The following is a 14,290-nucleotide window of genomic DNA, read 5'->3' on the forward strand; positions in this document are numbered from 1 at the left end:
GCCGGAAGTTTGCACGCAATGACGTCAGCATCGCCGGAAACAGGTATGAGGGATCGAAACTGCCAGAAACATCAAGAGATACAGGAGTAAACATGTTATTAAACAGTTTTATTTAAGATCTGCACATGTCAGACTGTTCGTCGAGTATCAAGATGCGGATATAATCTCTCTCTAAGGAATGTATTAAGCTATATCGTGTTTTCATCCGGATTTCCGTTGCGTTGCTCAAACAGATTAGCTGTTATGCTAATGCTGTAAACATAGGTTACGAAAAAGAAACGTTAATTTATTAATCATAAACATTTAACATCGTGACAGTGTCATGACAGTGAACAGATAACATATATCTATATTTAATTTCTGTGCTCATTTACAGTGTTCATGCACGTTGGGGATCAAATAGGACACGTAGACATAACAGATCTGTTGTGACATTTAATACCTTCTGACATTTAAATCATATTTTCGGGAAAATATCTAATATTTCCCTCTCCTATTTTTAATCCTGAGATATATCTTGAATGTTAAGTACTTTTCATTTGGACCTTTAAGCTGAGAAACTGGTGTACTGAACCTCTGGAAAAGGATTTGTTACTCATTTGGACACATAACCTGAGAAGCAGGCAGGATGCCGTTGCTGTTTTTGGAGCGGTTCCCTTGGCCCAGTTTACAGACATACACAGCCCTGAGCTCGGTTCTGCTTGCTGGGTCCATCTTAAGTGCCTACAGCACAGTCAGAGACCCAGAGTTCTCCACTCCCCTGACAGAAGACGCACACACTGAATCCAATGAGGAGATCAAGCTGGATCATCTGGAAAACCTTGGAAACCTGGTCACCAGTGTGTTACTTTATCTCATCACAGACACTCTGTTTGTCTGGGTATGTGAGGCTTTTTCATTTAGTGGTCGACAGAGATGTTGAGAAAGTATTGAGGCCGATATAACACAAATTTAGTTCCGGTGATGAACAAATAATTGTTTGATGAAAAAAGTTTTAGTTGTCGATTATAAAGATACATCGGCTCTATATATCGGTTTATATCACTTATTTAAATTTATCTATGAATTAAGGTGCGAGTGAAAGTCATGTTTTGGATTTGATTGTTTGTTGTCATTGTCTTACAGGTGATGGTGAACACTGCATGCTGCATCCTCATGTTAATAGCTAAAGTGATCCAACGGATTGTTTTTGGGCCACTGAGGGTCAGCGAGAAACAGGTAGGATTAATTTATGAACACATGTCACAGATTATTTGTTACTGAGTGTTCCACAATTGGGCGGTTTCTCGGACAGGGATTAGACTAAAATAAATGTAAGAACTGTCCAAACTAAAAAAAAACTTGCACTGACATATCTTTAAATACAATGGTGCCCTTTGTTTTGCCTCAAAATGCACACAATTAATGTTTTTAGTTGGTGGTGTCCCGGACAGGGATTAGCTTAAAGGTGCAGTGTGTACATTTTAGCGGCATCTGGTGGTGAGGTTGCAAATTACAACCAATGGCTCAGTTCACTGCTCACCCCTTGCTTTGAAACGCATAGAGATTAGGGGTGGCACGGTCCATGAAAAAAATCCGAACCGTTCGGTTCGCTTGTCTCGGTTCGGAGCGCGTGTGTACCGCACGGTTCAACGGTTCATGGCATGCGCAATGTAGTCTCATGCCCTGTATGTGACCTCAGATAGCGTGTTTCCCTTTCGCGTGAAAGAAGAGGTGACTGGTTTGGAGTATAAGTAACTGCAGGTTATGTTACGTGTAGAAATGGCAAGTGGGAGAGAAAATGAAGTCTGCCCGCAGTTGGAGGATGCGCCAGCGTCGTATAAGTTTGGTGTGTGGAAACATATTTTTATTTCATGTTACTAATGATGACAGCGGAAATAAAACAATAGATACAACTGCAGTCTATGGGTTGAATATGCTCCAACAGCCACAGGAGATCGCCTTCTCTCCGACCATTTATCTAATCTGAGGTACTGACAACAATGTTTTACGTCTTTTCATATTCAGCGCTATTTTTAGCCTTTCATTGATAAAATTAAAGCGGCTGATTTCCGCGTAGTTTCATTTTGCTAGCGTGTGAAAGTTGCGCGATCTTATTTCAGAAATTTCCCCTCAAAGTAATCAGGACAGAAGTGGTCAAAAGTGGACAAAAGAGACTTAAAGAGATTTTAATATTACAGGTGCAAAGGTTATGTTTCTCTCTCGTCCACATAAACTCTCAGTATTAAAGCAGCCTCTCAGTGATAAATCTAAGAGCTACACTGAAGTTGGCATTTTAATAAATGCAAGTTATCTTTGTGTGCTAAAAATGCACATAAAGTTTATGTAGATGGCAATACACATTCTCTTTTTTGCCAAATAAATGAAAAGCATGTTGAAATCATCAATGTCTTCCCTCTTGCTCTATCAAAATCTCACCTGGCTTTCCTCAGAGATGGTCTAATGTGCTTAAAGTCAAATTCAGTTTGTGCATGATTACATGATATAACTTTTTTTAATACTGTATCCTAAATTATGGATAATTAATAAATTAATAAGATAATACATTTCTGGAGTGTTAAAAATTTAAAGAAAAAATAACAACAAGAACCGTACTGAACCGTGAACCGTGACCATAGAACCGGGATACGAACCGAACCGAGGGTTTTGTGAACCGTGCCACCCCTAATAGAGATGCTACGGTAGCTGCCACAGGACAAACATGTCATCATCGGAGACAACTTAGTAAAAAAGTTTGTCCGTTAAGGGCTTCTGTAGAAACATGGCGGCACAAAATGGCGACTTCCTTGAAAGGAGACCCTCGGTGTATGTAGATGAAAATGTCTCATTCTAAGGATAATAAAAACATAACGGTTCATTATGAAAGGTCTTTATAAAAATTCAATTCAATTTTATTTATATTGCGCTTTTCACAATTGTTAATTGTTGCAAAGCAGCTTTACATGAGTAGATGTAGAGGAGAACACAGAAAATCAATAGATAATATAAGAAGTAGAATATAGCGGCTAAGGTTAAACCATACAAGCAAGCGTATTAATAATGTCACGTATACAGTAAAGTGCGAAGTTAAGCCAAAGTTGGCTGTATCTCCCTGGGACTAAAAAACCCCCCTAGGAGAAAACCCGGTGGGAAAAACTCCTAGAAGGACAAAAACCCTTGGGAGAAATTAATATAGATAGATAGATAGATAGATAGATAGATAGATATATAGATACGGTAGGGATAGGAAGCGGGTAAGCGGATTAAACTGGTTCAGCTGGTGGTCATTGGTCGCGCATCGGCTGGGCATCACGTTGAAGGACAGCGAGTAGATCAGTGGTGCGATGACCTTCACAGCAACAGGAACTGGGTCTGTTTGTCTCATTGTCTTCGGGGTCGAGGACGAGACAGGGAGACAAAAACAGAGTTCTATTAGCGTAGGGGCCGTTGGCATGTAATGCAAGTGTCATACATTATAGTGGTTTAAGTCAGCTCTGTTCCAGACAGGCTAACTATTGCGGCAATAGTATATTACCCATATGAGGTATGTGAGTGCTTTGTTCTAGACAAAATAACTACTGCACATACAAAAAAAGTACATTTACTGGACATTCTATGTGAATGCTTTGTTAAAGAAGAATGTCTTAAGTTTAGATTTAAATTGATCGACTGTGTCTGATACTCGAACATTACTGCACCTTTAAGCCAGGACTAGAACATAGTTTAATTGGGAAATATAACTAGTTTGACAAACATGCCTCACTAAATACAATACTGGTGTGCATTTAGAGGTAAAACAAAGGACACTGATTTATTTTAAGATATGTCATGCAAGTGGTTTTCAGTTTGGACAGCTCTTACATTTATTTTAGTCTACGACTAGTCTAATCCCTGTCTGGGAAACCATTCCTAAATGTTCCACAATATTCCAAAAATTGTTTTCTTGTAGATGTGTTCTTTGGAAATTTATATAAACTTTATCATATACAAACATAAATGAAGATTTTGTTTGGTTATAAGCAGACATGCATGCAGGCTTGATGAGCATATGAGACTTTTTTTTAAAACATTAAAAATAGTCATGTGTCCAAACTTTTGGGTGGTACAGTAATTCTGTATGATAACAGAAAATGTCTAGCAAAATGTAGAAGAAAGTGCATCACAGCTTGAGCTATAGCTACATGATAGCTCGCCTCATAAGTTTAAATGAAATAATGCTATCTTACATTAGATGTCTGATTTACTGGTTAGCTAGCTACTCAATAAGCAAATTTTGTATTTGCTAGTTAAACTAAAATACCATAGATCAAGTAAATGTATCCAAGTTTTATCATCCAAACTTAATTGACTTGATGGAGTCCTTGGGCTCAAATGCACAAAGTTTGGCTTCTGTGGTAGTCAAGGCCTGGAAAATGAAACAAAATGAAGCTGCAAGATTTTTTTAAAGTACATTTAAGTGCCCTGTTACGGGCAACTTTGCAATTTTCCAGTTTATTTTACATTCATTTCCATATTTTCCTATTAACTCTCATGGAAAGTTTCCAGTCTGGAAAATTCTGAGAATTTTGCAACCCTAGTTCTTACAAAACATTGTGATATATAAAAAGATTTACTTGTCGCTTTACAGTTGAATTAATAATGTTGTCCGTATGTAGGTGTAGGGCTTTATAAATCAGCCAAAAGGAAAAATTATAGGCAGAGCATGTTACTACATTTTGTTTAAAGGTGCCATAGAATTAAAAAAATGTATTTTCCTAGGCATTGATGAGTAATAAGAGCTCTGTACATGGTATTGACATCACGTGAGCCTCAAACGTGATTGTTTCCTCCTCATTTAAACCTCGTCCATGCAAAAGACCGCTGGAAAACAGACCAATCTCAACATAACACAGACTCTGATGTACGCCCCAACATTAAATTAGACATTAAATTAATACAAAGTTGTATATGTATACAATATATGTCAGAGACAATATATTTTATTATCGTCATCGGCTGATAAATCTTTTTAATCGGCCAGTACATTTCTCCATTACTTAAATTTGATGTTTGTAATAAAAAGACACTCAATGTAAAGTCAAAGTCTGACAGACAGTAAAATGACCAATCATTTTTCACTTTTTAACATGACGTTATGTTGTCACACACATCATCACACTAATTTAACACACTTATTCAAACAGTAGGGGTGTGCGGGGCACAAACTAACATGGGGTTAATTGTAACGCAGCTACTTTACATATTTTTACAGGACTGAGCAATTTGTGCTATTGGTATTTTTTTCTTACTGTCAGAAGATCTCCTGTGAATTTGTTAAAAGTTTAGGTGTGTTTTGGTTAAGATATTGAACAAAGAGTGTTTTGGAGGCATAAAAGTAAATTTCGTCTTATGTTTTTTTTTTCGATTTCTGAGTTGTGTGTCCAAGTCACCAAATCCAACATTGCCTTGTTACCTAAAACATAACACTATTAAACATGTCAGCAACTTCTAGTAACTGATAGCTGGGATTGAAAACATGTTTACACAGCGGGGTTAGTTGCACTCCTGTCACTTTCAGTGTAATTGTACGATAACGGTAGGTCCTACAAACGAACTTTAAATGTTCATTTGTAGCAGAGATGTGTGTGTTGATTGTGTAAATAAATGATTAATCTAACTTAACCCTTATGTGTTGTTGGGGCCATTTTTGGCCCTTTTTAACTCAATATAACTCAATGTATAAGCTAGAAATTAAGCTCTGTTTTTGCAAAGTCCCACTAAAGGGTTAATGGTGACACATGTTGATCGACAGTAAAAATGACTAATTTGACATGGCTCTGCAATAAAAACATTGTTATAATGGAAGTCAATGGGGCAAAAATGGCCACAAACCATAAATGAAGAAGAAAAATAAAAACTGTTGCTACACAAAAACTAATAATGCATCAAAGCCAATGTTTTTACTAATCTATACACGCCCAAGACTGTGAAAAGGTGAAAAAAATCCAGTCCACAATCACTTTTTAAATTGAAAATAAGTCATTTTGTGTGTGTTTTCCAAAATCAGTGACATCACTTATGAACCTAGCAATTAAAGAGTTAAAATCATTAAAATTTTTGTAAACATTTGGTAGTTTTGATCAGTACTGAGGTTGATTAACAGATTTATGCAAAAAAAAAAAATTAATCTTATACATTTTACTAGTGATGCACCGAAATGAAAATTCTTGGCCGAAACCGAAAAAAGGAAGCCAAGGCCGAAAAACCGAAACCGAAATACCGAAATAAATTATTATGCCAATTATTAGTACAATTGCATTTATGGCCATCACTGTGTACTAACTTTACTAGGGGTGTGTGACGAATAAAAAAACTAACAGTTCGGATCACATTACAGTTTTTGAGGCACAGATCAGATTATTTTTCGGATCAGCAAAAAGCAGGTGGGAAAAATCTAGTAAACAATAAAGAAATTGCAAACATTTATAAAAGAGAACAAAGTTGTACATTAATAAGGTCTGAAATTAGCATTAGGTACAGAAATCAAATTAAATGAATCATAACACAATCAATTAAATATATAATTATTTTTTAGAGCTATTTGTCTCTTTGTCATGGGTTGTTTGATTAACATTAATGACACAGATTTAAGTAGGTTAATCTGACTGTAATCTATACATACACTTAAGACATAAACAAATGTTTTTATTAGAAAAAGAATACTGTGGAGAGAATTTTGTTTATATGTGCCCTGTCAATAACAGCGAGATTTTATGTTTGCTTGTTTTTTTTTAAACGCGTTTCTCTCTTATGTGCACTACCGAGGGCACTTAAACGCATGCACATACAGAGACCGAGGGTGAATCCCAAACAGCGCAACAGTCGCTCCACATAAAAACGTTACGTTGTGTTTCATTGCTTTATTCGCCAAATATATGTTAATGGATTACAGTATGAGACACATTAGCGCGACTCTCTCTAAAGTTTACACATCAAGACTTTATCTTGCTTAATCTTTGCAGACGCGTGCAAACAGCTCGACCCTGAGTGAAACCTGCTTGAGCACGAAGGGGAGGGGTGGGAGACGACTGATCACCGTGAGTGAAACCCAAGCGCTAGCGCACAGATGGGAGGGCGCGGTTGACATTCATTTTCGGTTTATATTTTCGGCTGGATTTTTTATTTCGGCCCGAAACCGATAATGGCATTTTCGGCCGAAATTTTCGGCGCCTGAAATTTCGGTGCACCCCTACATTTTACAGCAGTTTAATTTAGTGGCATTTTTTGACACTAACAACACAAAAGGGTAGTAAATTGGAATAATGCACAAGGGTTAAATATTTTTTGAATGACAGAGCTGAAGTCAAAAGGCGTTGTGCACCGCTGTGCCCTACCGTGAGATTTCAGATCCACATTATTTATGTCTCGTAAATGTACTTTAAAAGGGTATATTTATAAATGTTATGCATAACAAATGTTTTTTGTCATTTGTGTTATATCAGCCTCATATCAGCCATACTGTTTTCTTAATATCAGAATCGGCCGTAAATAGAACCCCATATTGGTCGACCTCTAGTTAAAATGCTAAAAACTAAGTTGTTTCTGTTAAGTTAGCGCTGTATGCTAGTGTTTACGTTAAAGTTCTACTATTGATGTTACAGTTACGTTTTGCAGGTCCATACTGAAAAAATACAAACTTACCACTCTGAAATGTCCATTTACGATCTCCAAACTATTTGTTGTTCCTCAAAATCTGTATTTTTGTCTGATACAGGCTCAAACATAAGATCTGTTTACTAGGGGTGTAACGATTCATTCGTTTTCTCGATGCATCGATTACAAATCCTGCCGATGCATATGCATCGATCTTGAAACCTTGATTTTTGAATCGTGAATCGTTTGTTTCGATTTTATATTTAACAATCGAATGAATCGTGATTATATAACGAATATGATGGATAATAAAAAATATATAAATAAATTTTTAATTAGTTACATCTGCGACGTAAAATGAGCAGTGGATTACGTCACTACTCTTCAATTTGCGGCGCGCCTGTTTGCTGTCATTTGAATAAACACAGCAGACAGTGCACAAATGGAGGGACACGAAGGAGAACAACGCACCAGCCAACATGAGATCAAAGGTTTGGGATTACTTCAGTTTTCACGAAGTAAATTGAAAGACTGTCCGAAGTCCGTTGCAGTTTGCAGACATTGTAAATCTGAGTTAAAATACATTGGAAATACAACGAACCTTATTAGCAACCATCTCCGCAGATGCCATGCCATTAAGATAGACATACCTGCACTTAAAGCAGCTAGTATTTTAGGGTCAGACGTGAGAAGTGCTACTCCTTTACACACTTTGCTGTATTTACACACTTTGCTGTATTTCCTAAATTTTCAGGAAATGTATGCAATGTTTACAATAAACGTTTATGGTGCATTGAATATGTAGAAGTAGTATTATTTTTCTTGGTTTACTTGCTTTAATGTATTTTGAGTCCTAAGAAGTTAAGCTATTAAACTAAAGTCCTGAATCTAGTTAATGAAAATCTATTAAATGGTCATGAATTTCCCAAATATTTCTTTTATTTGCTCAGATGCAGATGTATACTAATTTATAGAACAGAATCGTTAATATTCGAATCAAATCAAATTTTATTGTTAATCGAATCGAATTGAATCGTTCTGGTTAGCAAAAATCGTTTTTGAATCGAATCGGAAACCTTTGAATCGTGAATCGAATCGATTCGCTGTCTACCCAAAGATTCACAGCCCTACTGTTTACTAATGTGAGCTACTGGCATGAGCCTCAGAGCAGAGCTCAACATTATTATTCATGATTCTTCCCAAAAGGGCAAAAATAGACAATTTCATTCTAGAGGACAAATCTTTGGGTTGTAAATGGACATGTAAAAACTTTTTGGGATATTTTTTGCACTTTATAAAGCCACATAGCTTTTATGTAAATATCAGAGAACAATTTAACAGATTATTACAGTGCATTCTTTGGCACCTTTAAAACAAATGTTGTTATAACCTGACTATCTTAAAATATCTCACAGCTATTATTTTGTCTAAAGATGCACACCAGTAATGTTTTTTTTGTAAGATGTGTTTGTAAAAACTACTCATAACCAAGGCCCACTCCTGGCTTAACCTTAACCCAGTCTGGGAAACTGACACTTAATGTCGCAAATTGATGTAATGATTTCCATGTTTCCCTCCAGCATCTGAAAGACAAATTCTGGAACTTCATCTTCTACAAGTTCATCTTCATCTTTGGTGTCCTGAATGTGCAGCGGGTGGAGGAAGTGGTGCTCTGGTGTCTGTGGTTCTCTATGCTCATCTTCCTCCATCTGATGGTGCAGCTCTGTAAAGACCGCTTTGAATATGTAAGCAAACTTACTAACCACATAAACATGGGATAACTATTAATATTTATTTATTTATTTTAGATGACATCATTTACACATCATTACAAAATAGTTGAAATATTTATCATCTAATATATATGGGTATTACCCTGTAATATATTTGTAGAGATGTACATGATTAAGATGTCGTGTTACATTCCCTTCATTCCAATTTGAATCTCTTTCTTATTGATTTCTTTCTGTCAGCTCTCATTTTCTCCCACCACTCCGATGAGCAGTCACGTTCGCGTCCTGACTCTTCTGGTGTCAATTCTCGCATGCTGTGGAGGTCTAGCAGTGCTCTGTGTAATCGTCGGCCATCTTCACAGCGCACACACGGTTGCTTTTATGACGGCTGAGGTAAAAAACATCTATTTTCTTGCTGTTTATATAAAATATAAAGACCAGAGCCTATAAACCATTGATGCAACATCCCTAACCACAAACCTTTCTTTGCAGTGTATGTTGGTGACGGTACGCACGGGACACGTTATCATACGGTGTGTTGGGTTTCTTGTTCTATCATTGCCCAGCGTAGGAGATCAGATACATGAATCTAAAGGTGATGATCTTTCATTACAGGTACTCCATTCACCTGTGGGACTTAAACCATGAGGGCACCTGGGAGAATAAGAGCTCAAATATCTACTACACAGACTTCATCTTGGAGTTGGTCATTCTCTGCCTGGACCTGATGCATCACATCCACATGCTGGTGAGAGAAATACTAAACTCGTATATCTCATAAAAAGTATTGTGGAACACAAAAGGAAACTTTTGCTTCTCATTTGAATGGTTAGCGTATCTGCATTATTTTGTGTTCTTGTTTCAGCTCTTTGGTAACATCTGGTTGTCCATGGCCAGTCTGGTGATCTTCATGCAGTTGCGGTATCTCTTTCACGAGGTCCAGAGGAGAATCCGCAGGCATAAAAACTATTTGCGTGTTATTGATAACATGGAGTCCAGGTGAGGAGCCGCTTGCATTGTACACATGCTAATAAACGATGGAAGTGTTTAAGGGTGCTTTCTCACCTGCCTTGTTTAGTCAGATCGTATCGTACCAGGGTTCGATAGCTTACTTGTGCGGTTCCTTTGGGTAGGTGAGAATCAACTCGGATGCGGACCAAACAAGCAAACCGAGTCTTTGCACAATTCTGGATTTATTTTCATGATTCATTATGTACTGATCATTTACTTTGTGTACAGGTTTGCTGTGGCGACACCCGATGAGCTTGTGGCTAATAATGACGACTGTGCCATCTGCTGGGATTCAATGACTACAGCACGCAAGCTGCCATGTGGACACCTGTTTCACAAGTAAACAAAAACTACAGCCACTCACAGTACTATAGTTATCTAATGCCCTTCAATGTCCCTGCCAGGATCTTTGTTCAATCCTTAAATAACACTCTTGTAACTCGCCAAATGTGATCAAAACGAGTTGTACCATAAATCTGATTCCTCCATATTTTCATTTCCAGTTCCTGTCTGCGCTCCTGGCTAGAACAAGATACTTCCTGTCCCACGTGTCGTATGTCACTAAACATCAACGAAGGTGGCAGAGAGCGACAGGAGGGCCAAAGAGGGCCGCTGGATGAAACCGTGGCCGCTGGGCCGGGAGCAGACGCTAGACAACACCTCAACCAACACAATCACTTCTTTCACTTTGATGGTGAGATTCAAAAATGATCATCACAACCACAACCCACATTTACACAACAGAGTATTCTCATATCTACATATTTACTTGCAGGGTCCCGCATTGCCAGCTGGCTGCCCAGTTTCTCTGTGGAGGTCATGCACACCACTAACATCCTGGGCATCGCACACGCTAACAACTCGCAGCTCAACGCCATGGTGAGTCCGTCAGGCTACACTCGGCATGTTTACTATCATCCCAGTCTGATCGCCACAAGATTCAATCTGGTTTTCTGTGTCTTCCGTAGGCCCATCAGATCCAGGAGATGTTTCCACAGGTCCCTTATCACCTGATCCTGCAGGACTTACAGCTCACACGCTCTGTGGAGGTCACCACTGATAACATACTGGAGGGAAGGATACAGGTGCCTTTTCCAACACAGGTGAGTGAACAAAAAGTGAAACCGGAAACTAAAAGCCTTATTGAAGTCTCACGATGATATCTCTTGTAGCCTGTGGAGCGCTCACCCATACAAGTAAACCCTGCTTCGGAAGAGTCAGCCGGTTCCAGCAGCAATTCGGAGGTCACCGCTCCTGCGCCCGAAGACTTCGAGGTACGGGGAAGTCGCTTTTCAAAATCTGCGGATGAGAGACAAAGAATGCTAATGCAGAGAAAAGAAGAGCTACTCCAAAGAGCACGCAGGTGAGTCTGATGTGCGGTTTTGTGGCTCCCCACGACCAGAAATAAAAAAAATGATGTTTCATGTCCCTTTTGTTCTACTCATCAGACGTTATTTAATTAAAAAACCCGATGAAGGAGACCTCTCCTCCTCGGCCGATTACGACGAGGATCCACCTTCTATAGAGGATGAAGACTCCGACTGGGTGACCCTGCGGCGCAGGAGGCTGGCGGCCGCAGCCGAGAGACGCATGCATAGGCAGACAGACCCGCCTCTGTGAGATGAGCTCCACCCACGTCCACGTGTCCGGCACTGCCCATATATAATCCTGTCCACGGCTTAATCATCGAAACGGAAGCCGTTCTTATTCCACCTATCTTAAGCCGAGCGAAAACGTGCATGATGCGACTTTGCTGTGATACAATCCTGCCCGATTGCAAAAATCTTAACTACTACACACCAAAAGATGCCCATTTCATGAGAATTATTTGATTTGATTATTTAAATTACAGTAAAGAAGGCAGGTTTGATATTTGAGTCAAATCTTTAATAAATTCATATTTGAGTGACTAAAGCATTGGTTGTTTGGCTGCTTGCATGTTTCAAACATTAGGAACGTTTCTGAAATATTAGATTCTTGCGTTCCATTCAAAATATTTGGTTCAAATGTTGGATTTTATAATTAGGATTTTGTGTAAAATTAACAATTTAATTAAATTTGTTTCATACTTATATTTAGATTTGAGTAAAGATATGGCGTTTGTATTTGGCATCTGTATGTCAGTTTTGTTGTTTATTGGTTTGGTGAAGAAAGATATCGGCCTAAAGGTGGCTTGTGAAACTCGAATCTGAGCTCTTATAATGCCAACATGGCATTTTTTGGATTGCTAAGAGGGAACGTCGTGGCGTAGATCCTGCTGTCCGTAAAGAGTTGACAAAAACTCATCTATTGCATTTTGACAGATCAGTGCATTGTAAGATTTGTTCATTTAGTCGTTTGATGCAGTTTATCTTGCCGTAGTGTGTTATTAAAAACGCAGGTTTGATTTAATTTATCTTGAGTTTTGTTTATCTGTCGACTTTAAATTTATTTCTGCACTTAAATTATTTTCTCAATCAGAAATTATGGTCTCCTTTCTCACCGTTATATTTTTTTTCTTTAAGATCTGCAGAATTCAGTTTTAATTTTAATATTGTCACCTATAGTTTTAAGTGGAGAGCATATATTCATGTATGTTTTAGTGTAAAACGAGTACGGTTGAATCAAGTGAATTGACAGTTTAACAATCAAATTAGTTTTACTCGTGTTTCATGTATGATGGCCCTATGTGATGGACGACTAGAAACGATATTGAGTCGAGTTGTTTGGATAGGGCGTATATAAAAATGGTCAACAGGTCAGTTTTGTAGCATTTTGTTGTTAGCATTTTATTGCATTTGTATTTAAATGGTTATAAAGATGTGTACTATTCACCGTACTAATGTACTAAAATACTAATGCCTATAAATTCTTATTTTTTTACTGGCCCACGATATACATCACAGATAACATGCTATTTTGGCAATTCAGAACCTTCATTTTGAGTTCGATGTGGATAAGCTGTTTTGTAAGTTAATATAAATTTACGTTATGTTTAATAAAAAAATGCCTTCTGTTGAATCAAACAGGACTCAAATCCACAGTCACCAGTTTTGTGTTTCATTGAGAATGTAGTGCATTTTTTCGACCTCATAAGCCGTATATATCTCTAATGTATCTCTAATGTTTTACACTGTGAATATACTGTTTACAGCTCTAAAATTTGGTCACTTTTATGTGAATGATTTTTTCTATGCATGAAATCAATGTTATGTCTATAAACCATCAAATATTTCCAAAGATATCCCCAGTTTTCTCTACTAAAGATGAACATTGTGAAACCATAGGCTTATATGTTTTGGTCGCACAGATGCACCTTTAACAGTATTTCTTAAAACTACTAATTATTAAATATCCACTGGACTTTGTTCACATGATATTGTTCATGCTGTTTGCTGGAGTGAAGATTGCTCTTTGTACAACATTTATTAATTTGTGCCTGGAATTAACAGTGGATTTAATAATATGATTTGATTTATGTAAATAATTTTGTAATAAAGACTGTATAATACATGTGAAATGACCCTGTACAAAATAAAAGTCACAGCTGCTTTAGAGCTTTTAAGCATATTTTTTAGACTGTCTTTATTTCAGATGAATAAACTGTTTATAGATATATATATACACGCGCGCACACACCCCTAAAGGATTATTAGGAACACCTGTTCAATTTCTCATTAATGCAATTATCTAATCAACCAATCACATGGAAGCTGCTTCAATGCATTTAGGGGTTTGGTCCTGGTTAAGACAAACTCCTGAACTCCAAACTGAATGTCAGAATGGGAAAGAAAAGTAATTTAAGCAATTTTGAGCGTGGCATGGTTGTTGGTGCCGGACGGGCCGGTCTGAGTATTTCACAATTTGCTCAGTTACTGGGATTTTCAAGCACTTCCACTTCTAGGGTTTACAAAGAATGGTGTAAAAAGGGAAAAACATCCAGTATGCGGCAGTCC

The 14,290-nt window shown here is 37.7% G+C and overlaps 1 protein-coding gene across 1 annotated transcript; it reads left to right on the forward strand.

Moving 5' to 3' along the window:
- The first annotated feature begins 10 nt into the window (after positions 1-10).
- Positions 11-13,904, forward strand: amfra (autocrine motility factor receptor a). Its single transcript, XM_065297915.2, has 13 exons — positions 11-880; positions 1,126-1,218; positions 9,192-9,356; positions 9,585-9,737; positions 9,837-9,877; positions 9,960-10,092; positions 10,210-10,343; positions 10,584-10,694; positions 10,859-11,049; positions 11,131-11,234; positions 11,324-11,458; positions 11,528-11,718; positions 11,804-13,904. The coding sequence occupies exons 1-13, from the start codon at positions 629-631 to the stop codon at positions 11,973-11,975; spliced, it is 1,875 nt and encodes a 624-aa protein (XP_065153987.2). The 5' UTR covers positions 11-628; the 3' UTR covers positions 11,976-13,904.
- Positions 13,905-14,290: the final 386 nt, after the last annotated feature.

This window comes from Paramisgurnus dabryanus, chromosome 23, assembly GCF_030506205.2.
Source record: "Paramisgurnus dabryanus chromosome 23, PD_genome_1.1, whole genome shotgun sequence".
Lineage (NCBI taxonomy): Eukaryota > Metazoa > Chordata > Actinopteri > Cypriniformes > Cobitidae > Paramisgurnus > Paramisgurnus dabryanus.

What these genes read in the sequence shown, in the direction of transcription:
- amfra (XM_065297915.2), top strand. Translation starts at nt 629, where the DNA reads ATGCCGTTGCTGTTTTTGGAGCGGTTCCCTTGGCCCAGTTTACAGACA. An exon ending in TGAGGGTCAGCGAGAAACAG is followed by an intron (nt 1,219 to 9,191) that starts GTAGGATTAATT and finishes GTTTCCCTCCAG; the next exon opens with CATCTGAAAGACAAATTCTG. An exon ending in CTACTCCAAAGAGCACGCAG is followed by an intron (nt 11,719 to 11,803) that starts GTGAGTCTGATG and finishes TCTACTCATCAG; the next exon opens with ACGTTATTTAATTAAAAAAC.